This window comes from Oncorhynchus gorbuscha, linkage group LG24 (genome assembly GCF_021184085.1).
Source record: "Oncorhynchus gorbuscha isolate QuinsamMale2020 ecotype Even-year linkage group LG24, OgorEven_v1.0, whole genome shotgun sequence".
NCBI lineage: Eukaryota > Metazoa > Chordata > Actinopteri > Salmoniformes > Salmonidae > Oncorhynchus > Oncorhynchus gorbuscha.
In genome coordinates, this window is record NC_060196.1 from 56,774,455 (window position 1) to 56,789,322 (window position 14,868).

General features: G+C 43.5%; 1 protein-coding gene across 1 annotated transcript in view; it reads left to right on the forward strand.

Moving 5' to 3' along the window:
- The window catches only part of LOC124013067 (endoribonuclease ZC3H12A-like), a 17,008-nt gene extending 6,042 nt beyond the window's left edge, over positions 1 to 10,966 (forward strand). Inside the window, exons 2-6 of the mRNA XM_046327211.1 lie at positions 723 to 1,299; positions 3,639 to 3,778; positions 7,454 to 7,688; positions 8,242 to 8,342; positions 8,521 to 10,966. Of these exons, the coding sequence (XP_046183167.1) occupies positions 758 to 1,299; positions 3,639 to 3,778; positions 7,454 to 7,688; positions 8,242 to 8,342; positions 8,521 to 9,617 (2,115 nt within the window). The 5' untranslated portion in view covers positions 723 to 757 and the 3' untranslated portion in view covers positions 9,618 to 10,966. The remainder of the gene's footprint in view (positions 1 to 722; positions 1,300 to 3,638; positions 3,779 to 7,453; positions 7,689 to 8,241; positions 8,343 to 8,520) is intronic.
- Positions 10,967 to 14,868: the final 3,902 nt, after the last annotated feature.

A 14,868-nucleotide genomic window follows, 5' to 3' on the forward strand; every position in this document is an offset into this window, starting at 1 on the left:
TTTTCAAAGTCTGTGTGTCATGTCGTAGCTGATACCCCATGCTCTCTGCAGCCATTTTGGAATTGCCTTGTTCTCACTATCAATAGTATGTTGGGACCTCTGACAGTTCCAAATATTTGGAATTGCCTATATTCTTACTATCAATAGTATGTTGGGACATATATATATATATATATATATATATATATATATATACAGTACGAGTCAAAAGTTTTAGAACCTATTCATTCACAGGTTTTTCTTTATTTTTACTATTTTCTACATCAAAACTATGAAATAACACATATGAAATCATGTAGTAACCAAATAAGTGTTAAACAAATCAAAATATATTTGAGATGCCTTGATGACAGCTTTGCACACTCAACGTCAGTACTAACATTCCATTTACATTTGAGTAATTTAGCAGACGCTCTCATCTAGAGCTACTTACAGTTGGGTGAGACGACCACATATCGCAGTCATAACAAATACATTTTCCCTCCAATAAAGTAGTTATCTGTTCTACTAAAGTAAGATGTGATCCGTTTTCAGACGGCAAGGAAATTATTGAAGTGTTGATAACTTAAATGACAAGCTGAATTGTAGTCTACTGGTGTATGTACTGTAGAGCTGATGTGTGTTTTATTTTCAACCCTTTTCTGTTTGTATTATGACCTCAAACTTTTAAATAGCCCTTTTTCACACACCCACAATAATGATGACATCTTTTTTTTAAACAGGTGTCATATATGAGACCTGCCTGAAAGAGTGAGAGATGAAGATTGGTGCTATTTCAATGCTGAGCCCGGTCAAAGATGTCTTACCATGGAAAGAGTTCTCCCACAAAGCCCGTCTGAGCCCCACAGAGCCCCACGACACAGTTGGTTGGCTGTCCACTCTGCCTGCCCTTCACAGTCATCATCCACCCTGTCCCATCTGTGAGAGAATGCACCCTAGTGCTACCCACTGCTCTGCCCCGGAGGAGAACGGCAAGAGCTTCACGGAACCTGGAGAGGCTCAGCTGGACTTCTACCTTAAACTGGGCTACTCCCCAGCGCAGGTCTGGACCGTGTTGCAGAAGTTTGGCCTGAACACAGACACTAACAGGGTTCTGGGGGAGCTGGTGCGGACGGGAGCCAGTCTAGAAGGAATTGAGAAGGAGCGGGAGAAGGAGGGAGCCCCGTCTATCCTGGTGTCCCGAGGGGAGACCTTCAGTAACCTGCCCCTCACCCCTCCACCCAGCCGGAGCGATGTACCCAGTGAGGAGGGAGATGCCCTGAGACCCATAGTGATCGATGGGAGCAACGTGGCTATGAGGTGAGCAGAGTTTCACTCGTTTTCAGTTTTCCCCTCCCCACTCACCACTCCCAGACATTGCTAGCAACATTTTTGGTTGAGAAATAGTTATTAATAAATACGTGTGTCCATTTTAATGGAAAACTATCACAGTAAGGTACTTAATTGTTACCCAGAAATGATTTAGTATTGATATAAAAGGCATACTGCCTTTAACGGGCTCTAGAGTGGCGCAGTGGTCTACGGTACTGTATCTCAGTGCTAGAGGTGTCACTACAGACCCTGGTTCGATTCCATGGCTGTATCACAACCGCCCGTGATTGGGAGTCCCATGTGGAGCCGCACAATTGACCCAGCGGTGTTTGGGTTTGGCCGGGGTAGCCCGTCATTGTAAATAAGAATTAGTTCTTAACTGATTTGCATGGTTAAATAAAAATGTAATAAACCAAGATTATGTTCATGGGAAAAGGGTAGATACAGGTTAGACCAGCCTTCATCATATCTCTCTCCAGTAGTTGTAGTTAAGCGTTTCTAGGAGCTTGTGGTTTGGCAGAAAGCCTGTAAAGAAGGTGCTGTGCCAGAAGAATTCACTGTCTTCAAGAACAGATCATTTTCTTATTGCACTAAACTCCTACCCATACTTCTCTAGAAAAACCAGCCCTTACCCCTCATAATTACTTCTCTAGAAAAACCAGCCCTTATCCCTCATAATTACTTCTCTAGAAAAACCAGCCCTTATCCCTCATAATTACTTCTCTAGAAAAATCAGCCCTTACCCCTCATAATTACTTCTCTAGAAAAACCAGCCCTTATCCCTCATAATTACTTCTCTAGAAAAACCAGCCCTTATCCCTCATAATTACTTATTTAGAAAAATCAGCCCTTACCCCTCATAATTACTTCTCTAGATACACCAGCCCTTACCCCTCATAATTACTTCTCTACATAAACCAGCCCTTACCCCTCATAATTACTTCTCTAGATAAACCAGCCCTTACCCCTCATAATTACGTCTCTAGATAAACCAGCCCTTACCCCTCATAATTACGTCTCTAGATAAACCAGCCCTTACCCCTCATAATTACTTCTAGATAAACCAGCCCTTACCCCTCATAATTACTTCTCTAGATAAACCAGCCCTTACCCCTCATAATTACTTCTCTAGATTTTCTCCTACCCTTACCCCTCATAATTACTTCTCTAGATTTTTTCCTACCCTTACCCCTCATAATTACTTCTCGATTGACTCCTACCCTTACCCCTCATAATTACTTCTCTAGATTGACTCCTACCCTTACCCCTCATAATTACTTTTCTAGATTTTCTCCTACCCTTACCCCTCATAATTACTTCTCTAGATTTTCTCCAGCCCTTACACCTCATAATTAGGATCTAGCTCGAAGTCGGGAATGGTAACACTGTTTCAGCCCTGCTTTTATGTCTATTGTTTCAACACTCCACCAGCCACTCAGTCGGGTGTCACTGTTAGCCTGGGGGAGAGTTAACCATTTCACACCCCCATCACTCTCCCTTCTGCTGCTCCTCTGTCTCCTTTGGCCTTCTGCCCACTTTGATACAACATTTGTACAGGCATGTCTCTCCCTCATTGCTCTGACATGCAAATTTGAGCATGCAAATCAGTGCACAGTGCAACAGGAACAGACCTGACTGCATTTTATGTCCTGCCTGCCCTACTGGACATACATCAGCTAATTAGCTCCAAGTGATTTTAATTTTGGAAATGTGTCCCGAGGTATTCCCACACATAGAGATATATATGATCGTATTCAAATGTAAGCAAGGTTTGAATTTTTATGTTTTAGTCGAATATATTATATCTGTTTGGGCTTCTTGCAGTCAATTCGCGGACCACAAATGATTTGTAATTATGTTCCAGCCCCTTGACCATCCACTCAGATGAATCTAGTTGATTATCGCTGGTCTAGATTCTAGTAATAGTCCTACTGTAGCTAGTTGGTAGGTGGTCTACTGTGAGAACAGGGACCGTTTGAGTTGTGTATACACAGCTAAAACATTTGCATTGCAAATGCCTGTGATATTGTGTGTACATGTAGCTAAGTGCTTTCAAATGAAAAATAACTGTTGTAGTAATCGCGGGCCCTCCCTCTCCAAATGTGTCTATTGATATAGCTCTTGAGGTACAGGCTGCGTTCCAGATGGCACCCTCTCCCTATAAAGTGCACTTTTGACTAGGGCCCATAGGGTGCCAATTGGAACGCAAGCCAATGAGTCAGTGTAGGAGGTTATTTTTCCTTACCCTTACCACACAGGTAAGTCATTATGAGTGGGAGTGGCTTGCTTGCTCAACAATATTTATTTATATTGCCTTTCTGTTGTAGCCACGGGAACAAGGAAATGTTTTCCTGCCTGGGAATCCAGCTGGCAGTAAACTTCTTCCTGGACAGAGGTCATACGGACATCACTGTGTTTGTTCCCTCGTGGAGGAAAGAGCAGCCTAGACCAGATGTCCTCATCACAGGTAAGATGTCGGGAATACTCTGCCAGGCATGGGGCCCGACGTCTACTTCCTCGTCTGTATCTCAGCCCTCATTGTATTGAATACCGTTTCCTCCTCAAGCCATCCCACTGGGCACAGACATCATTTCAACCTTTAGTTTTGATTTGGTTGAGTTGTCAACTAACGTGAATTTATCGTGATATCAACAAAAAAATGTCACCATGTCATTGGATTTGGGTATAAAGTTGGGTAAAATAAAAAAAGACGACTCTTTTGCAAATGTGATCAGTTTTCCATGTCGATTCAACATCCTCACATAAATTATTTTGTTGAATTGACGTGGAAACAATGTTGATTCAACCTGTTTTTGCCCAGTGGGACAAAGTTGGGCAGACATTTTGTTTTAGACACAATGAAACATTGAGTTTCTATGTTATTTTAATCAGAGATGGATTTTTTTTTTTTCCTTTATTTAACTAGGCAAGTCAGTTAAGAACAAATTCTTATTTTCAATGATGGCCTAGGAACAGTAGGTTAACTACCTGTTCAGGGGCAGAACGACAGATGTGTACATTGTCAGCTCGGGGATTTGAACTTGCAACCTTTCGGTTGCCACCCCAATATAGAGTATATTTAAGCAATAACACCTGAACGGGTGTGGTAAATGGCCAATATACCACACTTAGGGCTCTTCTTATGCACAACGCATCATGGAGTTCTATATTGGCCACATACCACAATCCCCTATTATAAACTGGTTAATTGGTTAATGTAATTAGAAGAGTAAAAATACATGTTTTGTCATACCCATGGTATATGGTCTGATATACCATGGCTTTCAGCCAATCAGCATTCAGGGCTCGAATCACCTAGTTTCTAATATATAATACGCTATGTGATATGTTGACTTCAGGAAATATGCATACAAGCACAATGTTTGAGTAGAGAGCGTGTCTCTTTGAACATGTGTGAGCAGGAAACCGTTTGGTATATGGACTTGTTTGGCTTTTTCCAGTTGCTGAACTTGAGATCAGATCAGCGATCAAAGTGATGCGACTCCACAACTCTGGGAAGTGACAGCAGTGGGGAGCAGGAGGGGAAACCCCAACACTGATATTTCTGTTTCACTATGTCTCTCATTCAGCTGATTAAACTAGGGACTTTTATCAGCGCATTTATCACTTCCTGCAGTAGCATGTAAAAACCGTCTTCTCATGGTGAGCATGGCTGACCTAGTTACTGTCAATTAGAGGCCTTCACTGGTCCAAAGAGTTGTACCCATTCCTAAATGGGCCTGGGGCATCCCCATCTGGACCTGATATGTATAAATATGTTTTTTGTAAATATAGAGACCAATTCCAAACGGGCCCGATGATAACTACACCCGTTCTGTATAGACCTGATCGGATCCAGACCCGATTAGAGTGAGGGAAGCAGATGAGTCATTTTATAAGCTACTAAAAGCGCGAGGGAGAGGAGGTAGAGAGCCCCTGGCAGTGCTGTGTGTATAGGCTACTGTGAGTGTAAGAGGAGGTACAGAGCCTCTGGCAGTGCTGTGTGTATAGGCTACTGTGAGTGTAAGAGGAGGTACAGAGCCCCTGGCAGTGCTGTGTGTATAGGCTACTGTGAGTGTAAGAGGAGGTACAGAGCCTCTGGCAGTGCTGTGTGTATAGGCTACTGTGAGTGTAAGAGGAGGTACAGAGCCTCTGGCAGTGCTGTGTGTATAGGCTACTGTGAGTGCAAGAGGAGGTAGAGAGCCTCTGGCAGTGCTGTGTGTATAGGCTACTGTGAGTGCAAGAGGAGGTAGAGAGCCTCTGGCAGTGCTGTGTGTATAGGCTACTGTGAGTGCAAGAGGAGGTAGAGAGCCTCTGGCAGTGCTGTGTGTATAGGCTACTGTGAGTGTCAGCAAGTGATATGGGAACAGGGAGGAGGGAGGGAGAGACGAAAAGCAGCAACCAACCAAGTCTACTCGCATTATAGTAGGCTAAAATCTACCATAGCTAGGTTCTATATCATCCGATATGATGACGTAGTACCGGTCTTGACCGCATCAAACTGGGGGAAGCTAGTTGAGCTAGCTAGCAAGGCTAATTGAGGAAGCATTCGCTTTCTCATCCTACACAGTTGAAACTCCATTCTATTCCATTCCATTCAATATGAAGTAACAGCCTACCTGTTGGCTCTTGGTCGTTGTAGCCTGTCCTCCTTTAACTTTTAATTCCGTAATTTTAATTCCGTTTTCCATTGATTAGATATCTCCTAACTTTTGCCCCACATGGAGGCTCTATGACTGTAGCTTATTGGCGCTTTGATGATTTATGATTGGCCAACAACAAGCTACACACGCCACTCCTGTGAAAAGCAAAGAGCAGCAGCATGATTTATACAATTTCTCTCTCTATTGCAGTGTAACAGTATAATTTTAAACCGTCCCCTCACCCATACCCGGGCGCGAACCAGGGACCTTCTGCACACAACGACAACAGTCACCCTCGTAGCATCGTTACCCATCACTCCACAAGAGCCGCGGCCCTTGCAGAGCAAGGGGTACTACTACTTCAAGGTCTCAGAGCAAGTGACGTAACCGATTGAAACGCTATTTAGCGCGCACCGCTAACTAAGCTAGCCGTTTCACATCAGTTACAGCAGCACTCGCTTTCGGATCTGTATGGACCCTTCCGGATTAAGTTAGTTAAAATTACACATACCAGAGACCCATGAAAATCATATCAGATACGACCCAGACCCATGACATTATTTAGAATTATCGATCCGGACTCACTTCCCGGATCGGGTCTTGCGTATTTGGGTACAGGTGGATCCGTGAAGACCTTGAAGTACATTTTGCTCATGCCTTATCCATTGCCGAGAGCTGGTTAGAGCCTGTAGGCTCAACGTTAATATGATGGATAGAGTTTAATTGAGTTAATATTATTATATTATTATATTATTAATCTCATATTTAAAATATTTTTCTTTATCTGACACTACTTAATTAAACTTTACCCAACTTTATTCATGTGTGCCAAATATCATAGAAACGTTGAGCCTACACGCTGTACCCGGCTCGCTGTACCCGCTGTACCCGGCTCGCTGTACCCGCTGTACCCGGCTCGCTATCGTGGTCCTTCTGTAGCTCAGTTGGTAGAGCATGGCGCTTGTAACGCCAGGGTAGTGGGTTCGATTCCCGGGACCACCCATACGTAGAATGTATGCACACATGACTGTAAGTCCCTTTGGATAAAAGCGTCTGCTAAATGGCATATATTATTATTATATTAATACTATCAGAGCAAAAATGTACTTCAAGGTCTTCACGGACCCACCTAGCCTAGTGGTTAGAGCGTTGGACTAGTAACCGAAAGGTTGCAAGTTTGAATCCCCGAGCTGACAAGGCAGTTAACCCACTGTTCCTAGGCCGTCATTGAAAATAAGAATTTGTTCTTAACTGACTTGTCTAGTTCAATAAAGGTAAAATGTGTATCTTAAAAAGTTTGGCAACAAAATATGACAATGTGAGGGATAAAGTAAAGTGTGCTAAACAAGTTGTGAAATCTGTTTCCTGGAAACAATCTTTTTACATACAGAACAGGATTAGGGGTGGTAAATGCATGATTAATCTCTTAAATAATACTTAACCATTCAATGAGTTAATCATCAATGATCTTATTGAAGTATTTTTCTCTGTTTCTAAAGATCAACACATTTTGCGTGAGCTGGAGAGGAAGAAGATCGTGGTGTTCACCCCTTCGCGGCGTGTAGCGGGCAAACGTGTGGTCTGCTATGACGATCGCTTCATCGTCAAGCTGGCGCATGAGACCGCCGGCATCATCGTTTCCAACGACACCTACCGTGACCTTCAGGGCGAGAGACAGGACTGGAAGCGCTTCATTGAGGAGAGGCTACTCATGTACTCCTTCGTCAATGACAAGTAAGTCTTGTGGTAGCTTACTATTAACCTTGAAATACACACAGTGGACAAATAAATGAATGTTTTACCTAATAGGTGGTTACAGTGGACAAATAACTAATGTTTTAACTTATAGTTGGTTACAATAGACAAATAACTAATGTTTTAAATAATAGCTAATACAGGTATATGGTTACAGTTCTACAAATATCATGAATAAGCCATTTAAAAAAAAACATTTTTAACCTTTATTTAATGAGGCAAGTCAGTTAAGAACAAATTCTTATTTTCAATGACGGCCTAGGAACAGTGGGTTAACTGCCTGTTCAGGGGCAGAACAACAGATTTGTACCTTGTCAGCTTTGGGGGTTTGAACTTGCAACCTTCCAGTTACTAGTCCAATGCTCTAACCACTAGGCTACCCTGCCACCCATTGCTTGGTTGTATAATTTGTAAATATTTTATACTTATAAATCTGTATAACTGCACAATTGAGGTATGCAAATGATGCATTGTTGTTCAGTGTACATTAGCCACAGTGTAGTGGGAATCTAAACTCCGCCCCTTACCTCAGGTTCATGCCCCCTGATGACCCTCTGGGTCGTCATGGTCCCACCCTGGAGAACTTTCTACGGAAGGTTCCTCGTTTGCCACGGAAACAGCCGTGCCCTTATGGTGAGGTCATATCTCTACTAGGGTCATCCTGTGGTTGACCTTACATATGGGGGGGGGGGACATTTGCAAATAATTATTGACAAACTGACACCAATACTGTAAGTAATAAATGTACTGTACTGTATGTGCTGAAACTCAAAGGTACTAATGAACTATTGTTTACATTTCATGAATCTAGGAAGGAAATGCACTTATGGGATGAAGTGTAAATTCTACCACCCGGAACGAGCCAACCAATCCCGTTGCTCTCTGGCTGACGAGCTGCGGAAGAAGGCCAAGCTATCTTTATCAGAACAAAAACACCCCACTGCAGATGCTGGACCTGCCTATGGCCTTTCTCTGGAGGAGGGGATGGCTCAGAAACTGCCTCTAGGTCAGAGGAATGGCTCCCTGAAGAAAGGCCACATCAGTGAGAATGTGCTTCTGATCAAGGGAAGCCATCGTTCCAGCCAGAGGTCCCCAACTAAGAAGGACAAGACCAACCGACACTTGCCCAGTGGCTCTCAATCCCCGACAGACCTGGACTCGGCCATGCCCAGTGGCTCTCAATCCCCGACAGACCTGGACTCGGCCCTGCCCAGTGGCTCTCAGGAGCGACTAGATTCTGGTCTTGGCTCCTTCGAGAGCCAGGTGTCTAACCCCTCCAGGGACCACTGTGACTGTTATGGGAAAGCTGGGTTTAGGAACTGCCTGTCCCCCCCCAGTATGAGACAACAAATCTATTCCCTGCCTAGCAACCTGCCTTCTAGCTGCAGCTCTCATCCTCCTCAGCCTTTACTGGGCCCCAGCACAGGATACCAACAACATCGCAGCAGGGGCCCAGCCAGCACCCACAACAACACCCACAGCCCACATCACAGCATGGGCTCAGCCAGCACCTACCACCCAGACAAGATAACCTACAGCCCCACCTATTACCTCAGCTATGGGGCACCGATATATCCAGTTGGGAAGCATCAGTACAGGTATCCCAATGACTTCCAACAGGAGAACAGGGCCCACCCTCCACAGCAGACCTACTGGTCCGATCCGTTCGGGACTTATCCTCAGACTCTCCATAGCACTGCTCAAATGGAGAAGCAGAGACACTGGCTCCTCCCTCGGACACAGCCCCACCCCCACGGGGAGAGCAGGGAGAGAGAGGAGGTCAGGAAGAAGCTGCTGGCTATCTTTAACGGCCGTCTGGTGGACAAGGTCATGGACATGTTTCCCCAGCTCATGGACCCACAGAGATTGGCTGCTGAGATCCTCATCCTGCAGTCTCCGGGCCTGTGATTGGCTCGTTGCTCTGCTATGGTGGGGACTGGGAATTTGAGTTTCTTTCAATTGAAAGAATCTCTTGTAAAAAACTGCAAGCTCCTGTAAAGATCTTCCTACTGTATGTGCATTGATCTTCCTAGTGTATGTGCATTGATCTTCCTACTGTATGTGCATTGATCTTCCTACTGTATGTGCATTGATCTTCCTACTGTATGTGCATTGATCTTCCTACTGTATGTGCTCTGCTCAATGTGTTCTTGCCACGTGTTTCAGGAACTATGTTGCTTATAGCGCTTCTGATAGCGTAGAAGCTGAGGCAATGGATTGTTGATGCAAATTGCATCTTTTGGGGGGGGGAAATATTATTTCTAGACTCTTGAATGTATTTGATGGGAAAATGTAATGTATTTGAGAAACAATATTCTTACATTTTTATTTCACCTTTATTTAACCAGGTAGGCTAGTTGAGAACAAGTTCTCATTTACAACTGCAACCTGGCCAAGATAAAGCAAAGCAGTTCGACAAAAACAACAACACAGAGTTACACATAGACAAACGAACAGTCAAATAACACAATAGAAGAAAATAATAATAATTTGATGTATGCATTTACATATGTATGATGTGTTCTGAGGTCTATGTATCAAGATGAGTTATGGCATAAAGAGTTTTATTGGCACTGTGTGCCATTATGGTGGGTCACAGCTAACTATCTAGCTAGTGAAGTAGATGCCCTATGTGTCTTGTTTTTTTGAATAAAATTAAAGCTGGAATTCATACTTGGCTATACAGCCACGTCCGTTTGAGACCTTACAACAACAAAGATTTTACTTCAAAACAACCAACACAGCGCGCCCCCCCCTCCCCCAGACATAGAATCGGTAGAATATGAGTTGTGTTTTCCAGATGTTCCTCTCCTCCTTTCTTCAACAAAACAATAACAGTGGTGCTGTTTCACCTTATGCAGATTCCAGTTGTAATGTTCTGAGCAGAACAACATATGCATTTCTTTTAATGATAAAAATGCATTTTAAGTAGTACAAAAAACACACAAATATATCTAAAGTCTAAAAATAAAATACAAATATTTACAGTCAGAAGTAGAAGAGTAGAAAGACGTTGTGATTTGCCACTATCTAATAAATACCCATAATAAAACATTTAAAAAATCTACTTGCGTGCAGCAATGAGAGAACAGTGTATAATTCCAGATCATTGATTTGTGACAGGTTTTAGTTCCCTGCTGTGAGCTTTTGTTTCTTCTTTTCTTCAGTGTACATGGAATTGTGGTATGGGATACAGTCAATTAATCATTTCAGTGTTTTATGCAAACATTTTAAATAAAAACCTAAATATATTTAAAGGTTTGTGAATCTTGCTGTTTTTGACATGGATTCTCACAATATACAGAATACAGGAAATCGCCTTGTTTTTATAACTATAGTAATGCCGGGATTCAACCCGCGGTGCGTTCTAGAGCGATTGCCATTTTAAGGTATTTTGCAGCGCTTCCTCTGATTGTGATCTCAACAAACACTACGATGCTTCGTGGGTGACTGTTGTTGTGTGCAGAGGGTCCCTGGTTCGCGCCCGGGTATGGGCGAGGGGACGGTATAAAGTTATACTGTTACATTGACAACGCTCTTACAACACCACTTGAATGGAATCCTGCCTAATTATTTTTTGATAGGACCACAACATGTTGTGATTTTTATAGCTTAAATGCTTCTACGCACCTATCCAACCACAGACAACCCAACTTGGAAAGGTATGAACAAAACCTTAAAAGGGGCAATCTGCAATTTCTACATGTATTTTTGATAAATGTATCATATGCACCCATTGATTCTTTAAGAATATAACTTAGAAATGCTTCATGAGCTTAGATCAACTGTCGTACCCCCAAAATATAAGCTTGTTTAACTCCAATGTTTTTAAACAAAGTAAACATAAACAAACACTATATAGCCTCAAAACATGGTTAAAACTATACGTTGTATATCATGGATGGTCAGTCTTACATCCATAGCTCAGTCTATGAATTTGAAAGTGGTTACATTTCTCCAGCCCCATCCTTCAGCTTTTTACCAAAACGGGTGGCGAAAAACGCTTTGTTATTGTTTCACCTGCTGATTGCCCCTTTAAGAGGCACATACAGTTCGTCTTTATATAAAGTGTTGTTATTGTACTGTTACAAAAGCTGAACCTGTGTCTCGTCTGCACAAGTGAATTCCTCTGTCACTCAATTTTAACACGATCACGTGTCTGAAAGAAGCTAGCTCAGACACGATACTCATAAACATTCCATTGTGGAGAAATACGTTTTTATTTGCACTGATCGTAAAACGTGGTGTACTTTCTCCAGGCTACTGGAGGAAGCACATTACGTACTGTAACTATTGTAAAACTAGGTGTGGTACTCAGAGTACATTACATTGTGTTCTTTACAGGTTTCTCCCTTTGACAAGTTGCAAGGCATACTAGAGTCATAGGTGATCACTTAACCTTCAGTTAGCATCACCGTAAAGATTGTCCTTAGCTGACGGAGTATACTGTATGTCAGTGAACATTCAGGGCAAGTAGTTGAAAGCACTGACCTGTGAACTCGCCTAAACAGACAGAGAGAGAAAGAGAGAGGTCTGTGTGAGAGTAAAGTGGTTGTTCTGGAGAAGCAGAAAAGTGAAAGGTGAAAGGTGAGAGCATGTCTTCTTTGTCAAGACAATTTAACGCCTGCTTTGAATGGCATACACAGATTTATTTGTAAAACATGATCTGAATTACTCATTGACATCTGGTTTTTGAATACAGATATAGTTCATAGTGACCAATATTTTAATGTTTTGCAAGTTGTGGCATGATGTCATAAACAGACTGGTACCCAGGCTACCAAGTTGTGGCATGATGTCACAAACAGACTGGTACCCAGGCTACCAAGGAGTGGCATGATGGCACAAGTAGATACCCCACATGAGTATATCAACCCCGAGGAAGATGATGGGTGTGTCAGCCTAGCCATCCTCTCCTAGGCACCATCTGTGAATTCAAATAAAATGCGTATTATTACAAACATGGCAGCAGAACCCACAATTGTCACATCTGCTCCGGTGTCTTCTTGACCTGCAGTTACTCCCCCAGTACATTCGCTCCCTCTCTCTCTCTGTGCGATTGTGTGGTTGGAGACAGGTGTGCTGGAGTCAGAGCAGATCCCTACCAGCTGCAACTTGTTCCATAATCAAGACCTCTGCAAATACACTGTCCTGCCACTTCCACTCTGCCAGATCGTAATCTCTGCTCAGTCAGTTCATGATTATAGCCATTTATGATTATTCAAGATCCTGTTACTCTGCCTGACACTGGTTATCCTCTCATTGCAGTTACCACTCTGTCTCTGGCTCCTGTCTCCCGATCCACATCTCACCACCCAACTACCTTGCTCTGGATTTTTATTTTTATTTTTAAATTTGTGTGAATTTTACCCCCTTTTCGTGGTATCAAATTGTTAGTAGTTACTCTCTTGTCTCATCGCTACAACTCCCGTACGGGCTCGGGAGAGACAAAGGTCGACTTCCATGCATTCTCCCAAAACACAACCCAACCAAGCCAGCCGCACCAATGTGTCGGAGGAAACACCATGCACCTGGCGACCTGGTTAGCATGTACTGCGCCCGGCCAGCCACAGGAGTCGCTAGTACGCGATGAGACAAGGATATCCCTACCGGCCAAACCCTCCCTAACCTGGACGATGCTAGGCCCATTGTGCGTTGCCCCACGGACCTCCCGGTCGCGGCCGGCTGCGACAGAGCCGGGGCGCGAACCCAGAGTCTCTGGTGGCACAGCTAGCACTGCGATGCAGTGTCCTAGACCACTGCCCCTCCCTTGAGGCCCACCTTGCTCTGGATTTTACTCACCACCACTACCTTAGATTCCCCCCAGGACCTCTTTACCCTGTTCTACTCAGTTAACTCCAACCTCAGTCTCCACATCTGGTTTTTCTGCAACTCATCCGAGCTTCCCTGGATCTGCACTCCATATCTCTCTGTGTAACAATACATATTTTGGTTCACTCATCCCTGTTTCCTCATCTGAGTCTGCTCTTGAGTTCCCCTGTGTTTCTCCGCTTAAAAACAACACTTGCTGCCCATTCTGTAAATGTCAGTCAACATATAAATCACCCAGCCGTCAGGATATGCAGTGCATTCTGAAAGTATTCAGACCCTTGGAATTTTTCCACATTTTGTTACGTTACAGCCTTATTCTAAAATGGATTAAATATTGTTTTCCCTCATCAACCTACACACAATACCCCATAATGACAAAGCAAAAAACACAAATTCCACAAAAAACTGAAATCACATTTACGTAAGTTTTCAGACCCTTTGCTCAGTACTTTGTTGAAGCCTTTAAGTTCTTTTTGGCAATCTCCATGTGGGCTGTCATGCGCCTTTTACTGAGGAGTGGCTTCCGTCTGGCCACTCTACCATAAAGGCCTGATTGGTGGAGTGCTGCAGAGATTATTATCCTTCTGGAAGGTTCTCCCACCTCCACAGAGGAACTCTGGAGCTCTGTCAGAGTGACCATTGGGTTATTGGTCTCCTCCCTGACCAAGCCCCTTCTCCCCTGATTGCTCAGTTTGGCCGGGCGGCCTGCTCAAGGAAGTATCTTGGTGGTTTCAAACGTCTTCCATTTAAGAATGTTGGAGGCCACTGTGTTCCTGGGGACCTTCAATGCTGCATAAATGTTTTGGTACCCTTCTCCAGATCTGTGCCTCGACACAATCCTGTCTCAGAGCTCTACGGACAATTCCTTTGACCTAGCTCTGACATGCACTGTCAAATGTCGGACCTTATATAGACAGGTGTGTGCCTTTCCAAATCACGTCCAATCAATTGAATTTACCACAGATGGACTCCAATAAAGTTGTAGAAACATCTCAAGGATCATCAATGGAAACAGGATTTAAATATACACACAGGAAATTGTTGAGCGTGAAAAACACAGCAGCTTTGCAGTTCTTGACACAGTCAAACCGGTGCGCCTGGCACCTACTGCCATACCCCGTTCAAAGGCACTTCAATATTTTGTCTTCCCCATTCACCCTCTGAATGGCACACATACACAATCCTTGTCTCAATGTCTCTTAAAAATCCTTCTTTAACCTGTCTCTTCTCCTTCATCTACACTAATTGAAGTGGATTTAACAGGTGACATCAATGAGGGATCATAGTGTAACAGTATTAACTGTCGTCCGTCCCCTCGCCCCTATCC